The sequence below is a fragment of the Nannobrachium achirus genome (assembly GCF_963921795.1).
Source record: "Nannobrachium achirus genome assembly, chromosome: 10".
In the NCBI taxonomy this organism is placed as follows: Eukaryota; Metazoa; Chordata; class Actinopteri; order Myctophiformes; family Myctophidae; genus Nannobrachium; species Nannobrachium achirus.
Window position 1 is genome coordinate 56017978 of NC_137819.1, and position 15991 is coordinate 56033968.

Sequence of the window (15991 nt, forward strand, 5' to 3'; positions counted from 1 at the left end):
TACAGTAAGTGAAATGCGGGGTACAGATCTTTGTGTAAGAGCAGAAAATCACTTAACAGCAAATGGATATTTCATGCAAATGCTCTATATACTATACCAGTGCATCTCTGATACAAAAGCCAAGCAACATGTAAAGAGCTTCTGTTAAGCTGGGCAAGAGAATCTGATTCAAGAGCAACATCTCCAGCCGAGCATAACATTTATACAATTCCTTACTGATAATGCCAGATCCTAAAAGACCAAACAGATGCTATGAGGATACAACGAGCAACAATCAGTTTCAACAAAGGGAGTGTTCTGACTGGTGCAATAAGTTAAACTGCATTGCAGGGAATAATCCTCTACAAAGTATGTTCTCATGAAGTCAGATCTCATATCCTTAAATGGTGTCGTAATAAGTGGATCAAAGCCACATGGCCATAACAACCATTTGAGAATACTGTGCTAAAAATGCTTTTACCACCACGCCGGTAGCAATCCATGGTTATACACTGCGAAATTCAGGACACTTTTGGACAAAGTGCAATAGCGCATGCAAAAAATCAGCGAGACAGGAGTGAAGCGAGCACACCATGGGCTTCAATGTATTCATGCTTGTTTTTTTTTTAAAAGAGACATCTTTAAACTGAATCAGACCTCTTATTGTTAAACTTGTTCTGTGGGCTTACCCGATAGCCCAGTGGTTAGGGTGCGTACCACATGGGATCATTCATTCAAACCTTTATTTATTCCAATGCCTTACAGTGAGTCCCTGGTTCGATTCCCGGCCCGGCCTGACCAAAAATAAAGGTTTAAAATATGTTACCTAAACATGTTTCAAAATGTTCACCAAACATATTTGTTGATAGTTTCTTTGTTTTAGTCATCAGCTTTACTTCTTAGATTGAAGTTTTTTGCATAACAAAACAGCACCTATAACAGGGTTTGTCTGTCTATCCTTCAAAAGTAGCCAATCACTGTCAGCACTCAGCACTAAATTCTTGCTTAAGTGAAACTCATTAAGGTGTTAAAGTTGTATTGCAGTTATAAAAGTGTTTTTATTTTTCAGTTAATCTCTTATAGTTGCTCCAATATTATTCTTGTGAAGCACTTTTGTAGTTATAGGTGAAGCATTTATAAAGATGGCTATTTCCGTTTGGCCAAAGGTGACATAAACTAGCTAACACATCCACATGCCGGTTTGTCAATGTGGAGACGATGCCATCTGGATTTCCTGCATAGTGCTGCTTCACCATTAAACAACTTTTCTTTTTCATCTTCGAGTTTCTTTGTGTGTGATTTCTACTCTGCGGAGTAAAAAAGTCTGCTTTGAAATGAAAATAATCACATCTGTCCATTCCTGCAGTAAAGGAACCAAATACTGGCATGTCAATAGGAATACACACAACTGAAACTGGTTTGAATAGATATGAAAGTAAAGATGCATCAATGATAACAAGCAGTGCCCTGATTTTTACCCAAGCACGTACGCACGCGCACGCACACGCGCACACACACACACACACACACACTCTCTTGACACTGCTGAATGAAATGTTTAGTATTTTGCCTGTTTCTACCGTACAGTGATTAGACATTTGTAACCTCTTGATCTTCTCAGCATGGGGGACATCAGAAGATCTCCCCAATGGTGAAATACAGACAGGTTCAGAGGGGGGTGGAGGAGGGGGCATACAAGTCCCAGGGGAGGTCAGTGAGCTGTAGTCTACAGTAAAAGCCTCCACCTCTCTCTCTCCCTTTCTCCCAGTCACTGTCTTTATTGCTCTTATAGCGATCTCGCATGGTGATTCATAAATGTGCGCCTGGTGCACAGCATCTGCCAAGTGCCAACACATCTTTTCTTGCTGTTCCCAAGTGCAGCAGTCTCAGTCAGAGCCAGCATTTTTTTCTTCTTTACTATTTTCCGGTTCATCTGCAACCTCCCATGTGTTCAGGTCTTCTTCGTTCCCCTAGTGTGTCTCTTTCTTTCTGATGCCCCCCCTGCAGATTTTCCACATCATCATTCACAATTCATGCTGTCCTCGTCAGTATCGCAAATCTAACGAAGCTCACAAGCTAACACTTCTGTGGTGCTGCTTGACAAAGCTCTCCTGTCTCTCTTGGCCTGCTGCTCCCTTCTCTTCATCTGCCCTGTCCTGCAGCGGGTCATTGACCACTGCCACTCTCTCTAGGGGCCTCATCTTCCTGTCTTGGGCTCGGGGAACCCTCTCCTTGTCCCACTCCCCCACCAGACTCGCCACATCGCTCAGCTCCCCCAGGTGCTCGACAGAGTCGCACTTCTCCAGGTCGGAGGCGATGGTCTGCAGGCTAATGACCGACATGGAATCCGACCCGGCCTGCTCGGCCTCCAGCCTCTCCCTCTGGCCCCAGCCGGACTCCCTGTGTTTCTCCACCCACTGCCTCGTCTGCCGGGTCTTGTTTCCGTCTTCCAGCACTCCTAGACTTCCACAGGCACCAACGACGTGAATCGCCACCGTGGCTTTAACCTCAGACTCCGCCCCCACCGGGGAGCTCCGCCCTCCGCAGGCGAGGGGCCGCGCCCTGCTGGCTCTGACACGCCCCCTCTGCGCATGGATCTGCTCACTGATCTGCTCCAGGTTGCGCAGGGCGATGGAATATCGGGTTTTGACTTTGGCCACTCTCTCTTCCAGCTGCACCACTTTGGCCTTATGTTCCTGTGAACACATAATTACAGGACTGTTCTTATAATGGTTCTCTGTCGGCCAACTGTTGGCATGTCATTGGAATTAGTATATTATAGGGTCTATGGCAGTTAGAAAATGGGAATAAAATTACAAAGTGTCAAACATGATATTCAAAAGCTTTATTCTTATAAAATGTCATTCTAAAGTAGAGCATAGCAACATATCAATTATTTTAACCCTAGAATCAAGCCGTCCAGGATCCTGGTGAATCATGCATGACCATAAAACCTTTGATTCTGTGAAGAAATAATAATAGTTGAAAACCGCTAAACAAAGGGTATTTATTAAATGTATCATATCACATAATTAAATATTGAAATTAGTTTTTTTTTCACAGAATCAAAGGTGGTCTGAAGGCCCGGTCCGCGGCGAAACACGGCCGAAAAAAGCAGACGCGACCGCGGTTTGCTATACTGCTACAGACCACTAGTTGAGCAACTTACACAGTATAGCTTTAAAATAATTGATACAAATATTCTTGTAAATCTCTATGGGAAAAATTAATGGCCAATCTTTGGCTGGCACCAGAAAACCACGCCCGCTGCTATGCCCAATTCGTGTCATTGAATATGACATGTACTGAAGCCTATTCCTCCTAAAAGTATTGAATTGAGTGTTTTTTTCTAACAAATGTATACATCTGCATTCTCATTTTTCTTTCGTGCAAATCTTTATTTCAGAATCCAGAGGGTGTCTACCACACATTTGTGAGGAAGCATTCTGAAATGTCACGGGGGGAAAAAATCTGTTCTTTTTGATTGCTTTCAGTTCAGTAGCAGAAACTGCCTACCATACTAATACCAAAAGAAAACAGATATTTGAAATGACAGAAATGCGACAAAACCACATGGTTTTCAAGGCTATCGGGAGTGACATACGGTATATTCGTAACATTGTGAACCAGGTACTACGAGGGTCAAATTACAGCAAAACTTCAAAGCACTTTAAGAGAGATTTACTAACCTTTCTGCTCTGGCTGGACATCTCTCTGATGCAACGTCGTGTCACAAGGCTACCACAAAGCACTAGGCTGTACATGTGCTCCTAATTGCCTGTCACCAGGCAACGTGAATGATGAGGTGAAATTCCATTTTAGAGACAACGGTCCTTCATAAATAAAATTGATATCTATGATTTATAATTTGATATGAGATGAGAATAACGACCCTGAATGCAATTTTGGGATAATTGAGCTTCTTGAATTTAAATTATTCAAACTAAATACTGCTACAAGTAAATAAAGACAATACATTTTAGTCATACAAAGTTTTAAAAGATGATTAAAAGTTTTTAGTTTAATAATATAACATAATTAAACGTTTTTAGTTTAATAATATAACAGTGGATATCAACATTGATAGTTATAACAACGAACCTCCACCAAATTATGAGTGGAAGAATTCCAGATTCACTTTATTGTGCCCCAAAGGGAAATTCGTTTTGAATTGCAGCTCTGTTGCAAAACAATTGTTCTATACACTATAAAATAAGACAAACACACAATGCAGGAATACAATGAAACCCAATCAAACCACTACTAACAAACACACAGTCACTGTAAGTCACTACCTGCTACAGAATTGAGTCATTGGATGGACTGGGAAATAAGGCGGCTTATAAAACATCTTTCTATAACCGTATAAAGGCTGCCTGAGGGGAGAGGCTGAAAGTCAGGACAGACATAATGGTGGGAATTGAGATGATTCTTCTGGCTTACTTAAAGGGTATAGATAAAATATTTATGAAAACTAATAAAAAGAAAATAATATATCCAGAGAGCTTTTTAAGGGTGGGGGTGAATGAATAGAGTTTCTTCTCCCAAAATATGCTGATCGGGGTGTGCCTGATAGCCTAGTGGTTATGTTAGGATGCGTACCACATAGGCTCTGATGCATGACAGCGAGTCCCCGGTTCAATTCCTGGGCCATTTGCTGAATGTCACTTCCTTACTCTCTCTCTTGTTTCTTGTCTCTCAAAACTGTCACTATCAATAAAGGCAGACAAGCCAGGAAAAAAAACTTAAACATATATATTATGATTGTGAAATAATAGAAAATAATTTCGTTGGGACTGCAAAACATCAGAATTATTGGTTTGTTTAAATATGTAATAATTTATATTCCTGCAGCCATAGCATTACAATGTTGCAGATTACATGATTACCGACTTTGGTGCCTAATAAAGGTGCCAGGTAAAAATACATTTTATTTAATTAAACTGTTAAATTGCTAAACAAGCCAGGAATTCTACAGGAAGCCCTTTTGTAATTTCCTGACTGAACATCAGCATAAAACATTTGGCTCAATACCAAAGAAACATGCGCCAGCACACAAAGTAAATGTAGCCTTCCAAATGCCTGTAGTGTACCTCCAAGAGTACAGTATGTGGTTGAACTATGCCTGGTACCCACCTCCAGTATGTGGTTGAACTGTGCCTTGAGCTCAAAGTAAGGTTTGGATTTGAGGATGACCTTCTTGAGGGATTTCTGGAGCGTCTGCACTCGAGCTTCTGCATCCTGACACAGCTGAGTGACACGCTGGTGCTCTCGCTCGCTACGCAGGCGTTCCTCCTCTGCCTCGTTCACCTACCCAACACACACACACACACATCCACCCAGGAAAATGGTATATTCATAAGTTCTACTATATAATAGCTGTGCACACACTACTGCACAGGTACTGACTATCTACAGAATGATATATGCCTAAATTCAGATATCTCAAGCTGATTTCCATATGCACCTCCTACAGTATAACCACTGCCATCAACCTTCACTGTTTACACCAGGGTTCCCCAAATAGTTTTCCCCAAGGTCTGAATTATGTCTAGGGTACAAAGCAGAGGGCCACAACATTGCAGGGGGCGACAGTGGCGTTTCCGCTACTCCAGCAACAGTTCAGATATCGTCACTGTCGGGCAGAAACCTCGTATCTCCAAGTTTCAAATGTGTACGTTTTTTGGTAAAGCAAAGCTCTGCTTTATCATACAAGATCGTCGCACAAAACTAGTGAAACAGCAGATCTACAAGCACACAACGCCTCGCGATGCGAGGCGTTGTGTGCTTGTAGATCAGCTGTTTTCACTAGTTTAGTACATTTTTTAGATGATAAATACAAAACGAACGGTTTTGGACATACAAGGTTTCTACCCAACAACGACGATATAGTGTTGTTGCAGCTCTTATACCACCATTATTACTGGGGTTGGTGGGGCCAGACAGTAGTCCCCCGCGGGCCGCAAATGGCCCGCGGGCCGCCTATTGGGGAACCCTGTTTTACACTCTGAGCTAAATTAACACCAAGGATTTTATAGTCTACTAACATTTAACTTCAACAGAAACTGGATGCCACTCAACACCAAATACTACGGTAATTTGAGGATTCTCTTGATGAGTTACTGACTTAATAGTAGGGCAGGAGAGAGGGGTCTACCAGCACCCCAATGACATGTTTTCGAAACCTGTTTTTTTTGGACCGTTATGATGTCTAGTTATGATTTCTGCTTGTTGCCGTCGCCAACTAATGTCCCATGGGGTTCATTTTTAACCTTTTCTCACAACTATTCCCGATCTGAACCATACAATGGTCATAACAGAAAATGCCATAACGCTTGATGTAAACAACCTACAGGGACAAATGAACACACTTTTCTATATGATTTTGACCCAGGGAATTCATTAAAGTGGTTATTTTTTTACATTTAAGCACATCTTGACCCTATTTCAGGACAGAAACGGCGAAGAATAACCCAAAAATGTTCAAAACACGTCTATACTTCTCTTTGTACAGATGAATTAAGGTGTATTCTTTTGATACCACAGTTTTTTTAGGACCCTTATGATGTCTAGTTATGATTTCTGCTTGTTGCCGTGGTCAACTAATGTCCCATGGGGTTAATTTTTAACCTTTTCTCACATATCCCCAATTTGTGTGGGGATTTAGGGGAGCAAATGCTAAATTCGTGCAATTTTGACTTAAAGCGCGAAATTTTGCACAGATGTAGCCCAGGGCTTGCTCTAATGATTTAGCTAGGGCGCCCGAGTCTGCGACCTTCGGGGTCTCCACAGCGGTCAAATCAAGTTGGGCTTCCATTGACTTTCTATACAGGAGGAAAATACCCAGAAAAAGATTTTTTTTCTGGGTATTTAAGGAGGATCTGAGGGGTCTAACTAGGGGTTTGTCATGATGCTGAATCCATTGCAGGCATTTGTTTTGCACAAAAAACATTCAGTGGGCTAGAAATGGCCTTAGAAAACAATACACGTATGGGTGAGTATTCATGTTAGTCGGAGGCCTTAGGGTTTTTTTTTCTCGTGCTAATCAGTCTAAAAGTTCAAGATTTTGCACAGATGTAGCTCAGGGCATGCTCTAATGATTTAACTAGGGCGCCCGAGTCTGCGACATTCGGGGTTGCCACAGCGGCCAAATCAAGTTGGGCTCCCATCGACTTTAGTGATGAAAAGTGATGAGTCATCACTTTTCAGAGTTGTGTGGGTGCTGTGGCGACCCCGAAGGTCGCAGACTCGGGCGCCCTAGCTAAATCATTAGAACATGCCCTGAGCTACATCTGTGCAAAATTTTGAACTTTTAGACTGATTAGCACAAGAAAAAAAAACCCTAAGGCCTCCGACTAACATGAATACTCACCCATACGTGTATTGTTTTCTGAGGCCATTTCTAGCCCACAGAATGTTTTTTGTGCAAAACAAATGCCTGCAATGGATTCAGCATCATGACAAACCCCTAGTTAGACCCCTCAGATCCTCCTTAAATACCCAGAAAAAAAATCTTTTTCTGGGTATTTTCCTCCTGTATAGAAAGTCAATGGAAGCCCAACTTGATTTGACCGCTGTGGAGACCCCGAAGGTCGCAGACTCGGGCGCCCTAGCTAAATCATTAGAGCAAGCCCTGGGCTACATCTGTGCAAAATTTTGCGCTTTAAGTCAAAATTGCACGAAATTAGCATTTGCTCCCCTAAATCCCCACACTAATTGGGGATATGTGAGAAAAGGTTAAAAATGAACCCCATGGGACATTAGTTGACCACGGCAACAAGCAGAAATCATAACTAGACATCATAAGGGTCCTAAAAAACCTGTGGTATCAAAAGAATACACCTTAATTTATCTGTACAAAGAGAAGTATAGACGTGTTTTGAACATTTTTGGGTTATTTTTCACCGTTTCTGTCCTGAAATAGGGTCAAGATGTGCATAAATGTTAAAAATAACCACTTTAATGAATTCCCTGGGTCAAAATCATATAGAAAAGTGTGTTCATTTGTCCCTGTAGGTTGTTTACATCAAGCGTTATGGCATTTTCTGTTATGACCATTGTATGGTTCAGATCGGGAATAGTTGTGAGAAAAGGTTAAAAATGAACCCCATGGGACATTAGTTGGCGACGGCAACAAGCAGAAATCATAACTAGACATCATAACGGTCCAAAAAAAACAGGTTTCGAAAACATGTCATTGGGGTGCTGGTAGACCCCTCTCTCCTGCCCTACTATAAGGGCTTCTGAAAGTCAGTGACCACAGCTTAATCTTGTAAGGTTATGAATTTACTCGCTTCAGAGGCTTAATTGCAATAAATAGCCGAGTGGGCTGACGCTTTGCTTTTGAAGGAAAATGAGTCCTAATGTGAATGACTACATTTACACTTGATCTTTGAGAAAGTAGTCATAACCAGGCTTGGAATTTTGTCATTTTAGGGGCTTAAAAGATGGGGAGTCTGGGGAGTTAAGATTTCAGAATCTCAACAAAAAAACACTGGCGTCTACATGACAAGAAAGAGACACTGGTGTCTACTGTCTACATATTGACAAGAAAGAGACAAGAGGAGAAAGTGGTACAGTCATCTGGGGCATTAAGGCCACTGGGCCTCAAGTCATGCCTTTGGTTTGTGGGGCAAAAGGCCAAACTGAGGGGCAACAACAGTCATGCCTTCATGGCCTCCATGAAATTCCTGCCCTGGTCATAACATATCATTGATTATTGACAGAGACCGATGGCCCTTAGAACAGCTTACAAGAGTGTCTTGAACTTCAGTTCAAGACTAAAGATAAGACCTGATCATGCGTTCAATTGAATTAGAAATACAAAATAGAAACATTAAAAAGGAGCGTGGCGATTCAAAGCTTGACTGTGATTGTCTAATATTTTGCCACTCAATCTTTGGGCTGCTTTGATTTGTGATAGAACATTTTGTTTTGTTGTCATGGTAGCAATACCGTAGCCTGGTAAACCATCCTGGTCGCTGGGTAGGTAAACCAAAATGTGGAACACAGACAATCAGCGTCTATCAATCACAGGGCCCTGAGCGCAGACACTGATTGGTCCTTCCGCATTTTGGTTTCTGCAAAACACATCCAGTGCTTGGGGCCAGACCGGCCTGCAGAAGACACATGATAATGTGATTCATGCGACCGGGATGGTTTACAGTACCAGGCTACCAGTACAGTTGGGTTTGTTTGCAGCACGTAATTGCACTACCTACTACAGTTAATCTATTATGACTACAACTACCTTATCTGGTTTTGGAAACATTTCCTTTGGACTGGTCATTGTAAGCTCAGATTCTTGTCAGACGCATAGCCTTCATAATCCCGTCATTATTTTTATAAGCATTCAGCCTGACCCCCTGCTTTTGCGGTATCTACCTTAGAAGTGGCATGGTTGAGCATCTCCTGCCAGGTTGGATCCAGGGTGTTTCTGTCTGCCAGGAGCCCCTGCTCTGCCACATACACCATCTCTCTGGCGGCTGTGTGCATGGAGACGGCCCTCTCATACCTTAAAGCAGCTTTCTGGGTTTCTTGTTGAGCCTAGGAGGAAGATGAGGCATGACAGCTCACTTACAGTAAATACATCAAAACAAATCATGAGACAAGACCAGGAGATGCAGCATCAATCATGATATGATAAATCCAGCTGAGCAAGGGATTTTGTGAGGATGCACAGTTTGAGAGAACGCAAGAAGCAGCCCAGAAACAAGGGGAAAAAAACACAAGAAACAAACTAGAGAGGTTTTGGACGCATGCCATGCAGCAGCAGGATAAACAATTCATGGAGACATAACACATAAAAAGCAGATTGTATTCTAGTCATGCAAGTCAGCGTATAATGTCAGCGCCTTGGGGCAGATGTGTCTAGGTTTGTTTGGGAGGAGGCAGTTAAGACAAGGTGACTCAGAGTCAGAGGAGGACAGAGTCATCGACTGTGTAGGAGCAGTAACACGGCTGGACACACAGGATGTCCCAAGTTTAAGGTCGATGCTTAAAAATTGATGACTGCCACAGATTGAACACTTGGGTAAATGTTGTGACGTGGTGTTCTGAGATGATTTGAGATTATGTCCCGACTCCTGATCGTTTGGTAGTCATCAGCCATGTTAACGGTGACTGTCTATTGTGCACTGAATAATTAACCGCGAAGATTGCGTTATACATGGGCAATGATGCATAGCATACCCCCGCGGATTTAGACTGATTTGACTCTCGCATCATTTTCTAATCTGCATTTTCATAACTCTGTAAACACTAGTGCTAACCAGGACAGATTTATAATCCATTATTTGCTTAATTGTTTTCAATTAGACCCTTGCTCTTTATCCTAATGATTTTCATTAGTTCAATTACAGTTTGAAATTACCCTTCACAATGCTGATTAAACATGACTGGCACTTGTGCATGCTTTCTTCAAGGGTTAATGTTTTACGTAATCAATCATAACTTATTAGAGCACATGCTTCGGCCTGCACAAATGCCCACTCCTATCATAAAGTTACTGGCTTTCTTTTTATTAACATAATTTGAAATATTTCGGTAGAGTTATGTACATGTGAGGCTCATTGAAACATATTTTGAATCAACTAGTGTCGTTTACAAATTCTTCAACACAGATATGGATAGGCTACTTAAGAAAATGACAAAATCTGACATTACCTTGTAAACAACCTATACATAGCATAGGGCCCTATTTATACAATCCATGGCACAAATGCAATATGCGGCGCAAAGGGGTTGTATTTATTCATGAGAGTATTTTGGGCATAACATCGTAAATTAGACAAGAGCTAGGTCCTAGGTGTGCCTGGGTGCATTGTTATTCAAATGATATATTCAGCAAATTGGAAGAGAGATGCAAACAATTTTCTGCTAAGGAAAATTAAATTGGATCGTCCATGGGAGCAGCTGCATTAATGTGATATAATAATGATGCCACAAGAAATGCGGGGGCACACTGACAAATCACATTTTAAGGAGAGGTGGACCACCCACAGTAGCCAGGCTACTGTGGTCAGGCCTTCCTCCTGTAGCCTAATGTCTCAGACTGTAATATCTTGACAAATCAACTTAATCACATATGCATTCCTAATTAGGTTATTTTTTAACCACATAATAAAGCATGACAGAGAGCAGTATATGTTCCGTGTCCCAAATGAAAATTGTTGATGCCATTACTGATACAGATAAAGAAAGAGACTACATTACATGAGTAAGGTATTTGAACCTACGGTAACTTTATCCCCCCCCCCCCCCCCCCCTCTCTCCTCGCCACCCTGGTCTCCAAAGAGGCACTGAGACATTCTTCTTATCTTTATGCAATATATGCATAATCTGGCCCAGATCATTAATTAATGTTTGAACCTCAAAGCCAAGTCCCTCGGCAATATCATCTAACATGTTGAACTTGAGTACTGCGTTGAATTTGGATGGATTTTCTAACTGCTGGTCTGTTGTTGTAGTCTGCATTAGTTGTCAAACTTTAAAAAGCATTTAAAAGTCGGTTCTTCATCAAAAAGTTCATCAACGGGTCCCGGCGGCTTTATCAACGGCAAGCGTCTCTTGCCGACAATGTGCCTGCAAGCTTGTCGGCAGCAGATGCTTTCTGACTTCATCCGCCGCCGAATCGCTGTGGTAAGTCAGCGTTTCTCAAACTGGGGTCCCCAGCAAAAGTGAGGAACAATTTTATTTCACTATCACTGGCTAGAAGAGGGAATATATACTTTAAGAATGATGATAGGTCACACACTCTCCACTGTTATCTCCCCAACTACAGTATACACAGAATTCTGTACTAAATCTAATTTAACAACATAAATCTAGTTTGGGGAAGAGCTATTCCATACCCACAAACATAAGAAACTCTTCTTTTTTGCAGACCTGAGCAAGAGACAAATAGAGAAGAACGTCAGCTGCACAGTGACAGAGAACTTGAAGCCTTGAATATACCGTATATCCAGGACTTAAACTGGCAGCTTGTGGGCATGTTGACCAGTGTGTTGACAGACAGTATAGCTCCTTTGGCCAATAATGGTGACCTTTATACAGTAAATGCTTCACATACAAAACACAAAAGTACATAACAAAAACAATTTTCATGTAACAAGAGACTTGCGAGAATGCAGTCAACTACAATCCAATTTTGAACAAGGGTTCTATTAATGACTTTCACGTCACCAGGTATTTCCTTGTTGTGCGCCACAAGTTGTACCGCTTCGTGACATCATGCATGTAGAGATGTGAGTGATAGATTGGTCTACTTGCATACTGTTACATACATACAGACAAACATTGTTCTGGATGGCTTGAACTTCCCGGCATCCTCAAACAAACATGGGCTGCCAATATAAGAGTGATTACGGCGCATACCACATTGACTCTGATGCCTGACAGCGAGTGACGGCTAGGTTCGATTCCCCAGCTCAGCAGACCTTTGCTGCATGTCTCTCCCTGACTCTATCTCCCCGTTTCCTGTCTCTCAACACAATGGACTATCAGTAAAAGAAAGAAAAGCACCCCAAAATTACTTAAACTGGTTGCCAAAAAATCCATGAGGCCAATTATAAAAATGTGGGCCTATTTTGACAGTGTGAATGAAATCTTTACACTATTTGGTAGAGTGGTTTCTGAAAGTGACACACAGAGACACACAGAGACAGACAGAGACAGGGGTGGTGACATTTAACTCCGCCTCACAGCCTTCCGGCCTGGTGGAGATAATAGGGACTTGAAGCAAGAACGGCTGCGGCAGTCCGCTACGGTAACCGGAAATGGATAAGTGCTCGATAGATAACTCTGCTTGTCGTCGCAGCCCTTCCTACAATGGCAGAAACTACCTTTCCACGTAGCGTCTACAACGTCTGCTGCATAGACGCGTCACCACGGGAACCAAAGAGTTCAGTAAAAGTGGTGGGAACCCGTCGCTGATGGGTGTTTGCTTAACATTTTTGACTGCTACGGCGATTGCGTCATAGCAGCTGTACTTCCACCTAGTGGAGCCGTCTTTGTTTAAACTCCCTAATGATTCAGTGTGCACACAGATTAGCTGCACAGGCAACACATACCTCTTTAGCCAGTCTGCGGGCTTCATAATAGGGCCTGGCTTTCTCAATGCAATTACCAAGATGAGAGCCCTGTGCATTGAGCTTTCTGGCAGATTCTGTGAGGATTCTCCTGTAGCTTGACCTGGCATCCTGTGGTGGGAATCAAAGAAAGAACTAAAACATCTCAAAACAAGCGCATCTCGCCTACATCACAAATATGGCAATGTCACACTTAAAAGGGGTTTTGTGATAATGAGAAAACTGGTCACAAGAGACGAGTGAAATTGGTAATGCCTGAGACGAGCAATCCAGTCCGATACATTTTTCATCTGACATTCAATCCTATTCATTTCGTTTCCATTTACCTGGAATTCACTGAACGTATCACTAAAGTAAATCATCTTCCTTATCAGTCTCCAGGAAACAATTTAAATACATGTCTTGTCTGATCTTCAACGTATGGTATTGATTAATTTCTTATTATTTCATTAGCTTTTCTGTTTCCCCCCCATTTCCCCCCCTATTTTCTAGGCCTGTATACTACTTATGTGTATGTGCTGCTGCTTGTTTTTTCACAAGCTTGTAAGTATAGCTTCGCTCCAGTATAGATGCTTTTTGAACTTCTTCAATAAATAAAGGACTGATTAAGTTGTTACCTTTTCTTCACAACTACTGTTTCTTGAAAATAAAAATAAAATAAGAATAAAACACACACACACACACACACACACACTTAAAAATATTATAAACAAACAGCTTCCTCACATTCAGCTGCAGCTCCAGTTTGTTGATTTCATCACTGGCCTGGTTGAGGTGCTCAAGTTCTTCCTGAGAACAGATGGAAGCGAAAGGATAGACATGACGTTAGGGCTATAATATTATTGATATTATGAAACATTTAGACCATGGAAGGGTTTTGCACCAGATGAGGGGTTTGTGGCTGTAAGCCTCTGTTCTGAGAATAACAAATTTGGCATAATTATTTACACTCACAATTCTCATTATGCAATGTGTAGAGCCTGACTGTACAAACATCTCTCAGTAAGTTATATTGCAAACTGATCTCGTGTAAACAACCCCATTAATCATCTTAATCCAAGACAACTCGTGGACTAGATACGTCACGTTATATTTAAAATGAACCCGTGTTGTGTTGGCATGTGTGAACTCATTCTGTTTACTTATAGCCTACTGTATATAGAAGATTGCCTAATCAAACATGCCTGAATCCTTGGGTCCAATTCCTCTTCATATTTGCAAATCCCATCTTCATCATCCCCAGTCCTTTCCAGGGTATCCGTGTCTCCATCATCTGCACAATCTGATTTCATCTTCATCCCTTCATCCTTGCTGCCTGCTACTCCCCCTGGCACCGCGACGTCTCCTCCCCTCAGAACGCTCGCACCCGACGCGATCATACTACCTCCACCACTCGCTTCCTCGCCGGGCGTCTCTTGTCGTAACTCTCCCGGCTCAGGGACCCCAGAACCGGTCGGAATTTCAAGCGAGTGCCGCGGCTCCATTTTCGGCCTAATTTGTCGGCTCGCGTCTTCGTCACTTTTCCCCCACCCCCAGCGATAATGGTTGTATTCACGGTCACATCCTATGTACGAGGCACGTTACCACATTAAACATACACAGTTAAAGTGTCTTGTTCTTCCAGAAATCCGAGAATCATGCTGCTAAACGCCAGCTAGCTAAAGCGCTAGCTGTGAAGCCAGCAGCAGCTGCTAGCTGGCTGTTTCCATCGCGCGTGGCTGTCGCTCGTCCAAAAATAAACAGATATACAAGTTAACAACGCGTCGTGTCGACTGTCGAAGATCTGTTCTTTTTGGCGAGCGACACCGTTGTACTAGGGAGTATTGGCTTGAATTGAACATGAAAGGAGAGACATAAAATAATTATTGTGAAACAAACAGTCCTCCTGTCAACGTTCCCTTCCCCCATTCGTAGTCTATCAATTCTATGGATGACATTTTTGAATAAAGTTTAAAATAATATGCAACAAATGAAATATGCAATTAAACCATTCACAAGGCAAACATGTGTCATAACTGTGGTGTTTTTTTGGACTCTGGGTGTTCGTCCATCCATTAATGTGATTTTTACAAAGTTGTAACGTCCATTTTTTTTTATCAAGACACTACTGCACTTCGCTAGCTTTATCTACTTTTTTCTGATCTTCTTCATTGCTGTAACTGCCGTTGACAATGTTAATTTCCACCACATCTGTCTAATCAATCAATCTATCTTATCACGTGTTTATGTAAAAGTATAAAACCTGTAAAAAAACTCAAGTTATTTTATGTATGGTAGTCGGTATGTTCTACGAAGCAATTTCTTTTCTCATAAAACCTTAGATTGATTGATTGATAATAACTTTATTAGAAGTTTGCATGGGAAAAGAAAATGTACAATTTCATGACAGCACTGGTACAAAGTCAACTAAAAGGATAAACCCCCAAAAGCCTATGGCTTGTTTAAATTGAGGTCCTTTTTTAAACGCATATAAAGCATGTGCGCATCTGAATTAATTCAGGTTTTCTTGCTGTACAGACAACTTTTTTTATTGCCTTTCTTTTTTATAAATGATTAACATAACTTTGTTTGGCTTTGGTCCTGTTGGCGGGCCGCAGCGCGCGCGCGCGGCTGCCAGTGCCTTGCCGCTCCATCGCGGCATCGGGACGTAACCTCGCGTCACGTCACCACCAGACTTGACAGTCTGGTTTCTATTCCAAGTTTCAAGCAGCAGCAGTTTAAGAGCCCGCCTATTCTAAAACTGTATCCGGCTATTTCCAAACACACACACACGCAGTCCACTTCCGTATCCGCTGGTTCTGTCTAGACCGGATACGTAACCCAACAAAAGCTACATTGATCGCAGTCCAGCGGGGAGCGGCGCGCGGCGACTCGCGCGACCGCGCACGCTGCGCAGAGCATGATGGGATTCATGGAAGTAAACT

At 42.1% G+C, this 15991-nt stretch overlaps 1 protein-coding gene across 1 annotated transcript; it reads right to left on the reverse strand.

Annotated features, from left to right (window-relative positions):
* Nucleotides 1-2048: 2048 nt before the first annotated feature.
* Nucleotides 2049-14563, reverse strand: sh3bp5lb (SH3-binding domain protein 5-like, b; the record flags this gene model as incomplete). Its single annotated transcript, XM_080734502.1, has 6 exons — nt 14252-14563; nt 13794-13856; nt 13050-13178; nt 9364-9525; nt 5116-5289; nt 2049-2675 (listed from the first exon to the last, which is right to left on the reverse strand). Exons 1-6 carry the CDS (start codon nt 14549-14551, stop codon nt 2049-2051), a joined length of 1455 nt encoding a protein of 484 aa, XP_080590628.1. The 5' UTR covers nt 14552-14563.
* Nucleotides 14564-15991: the final 1428 nt, after the last annotated feature.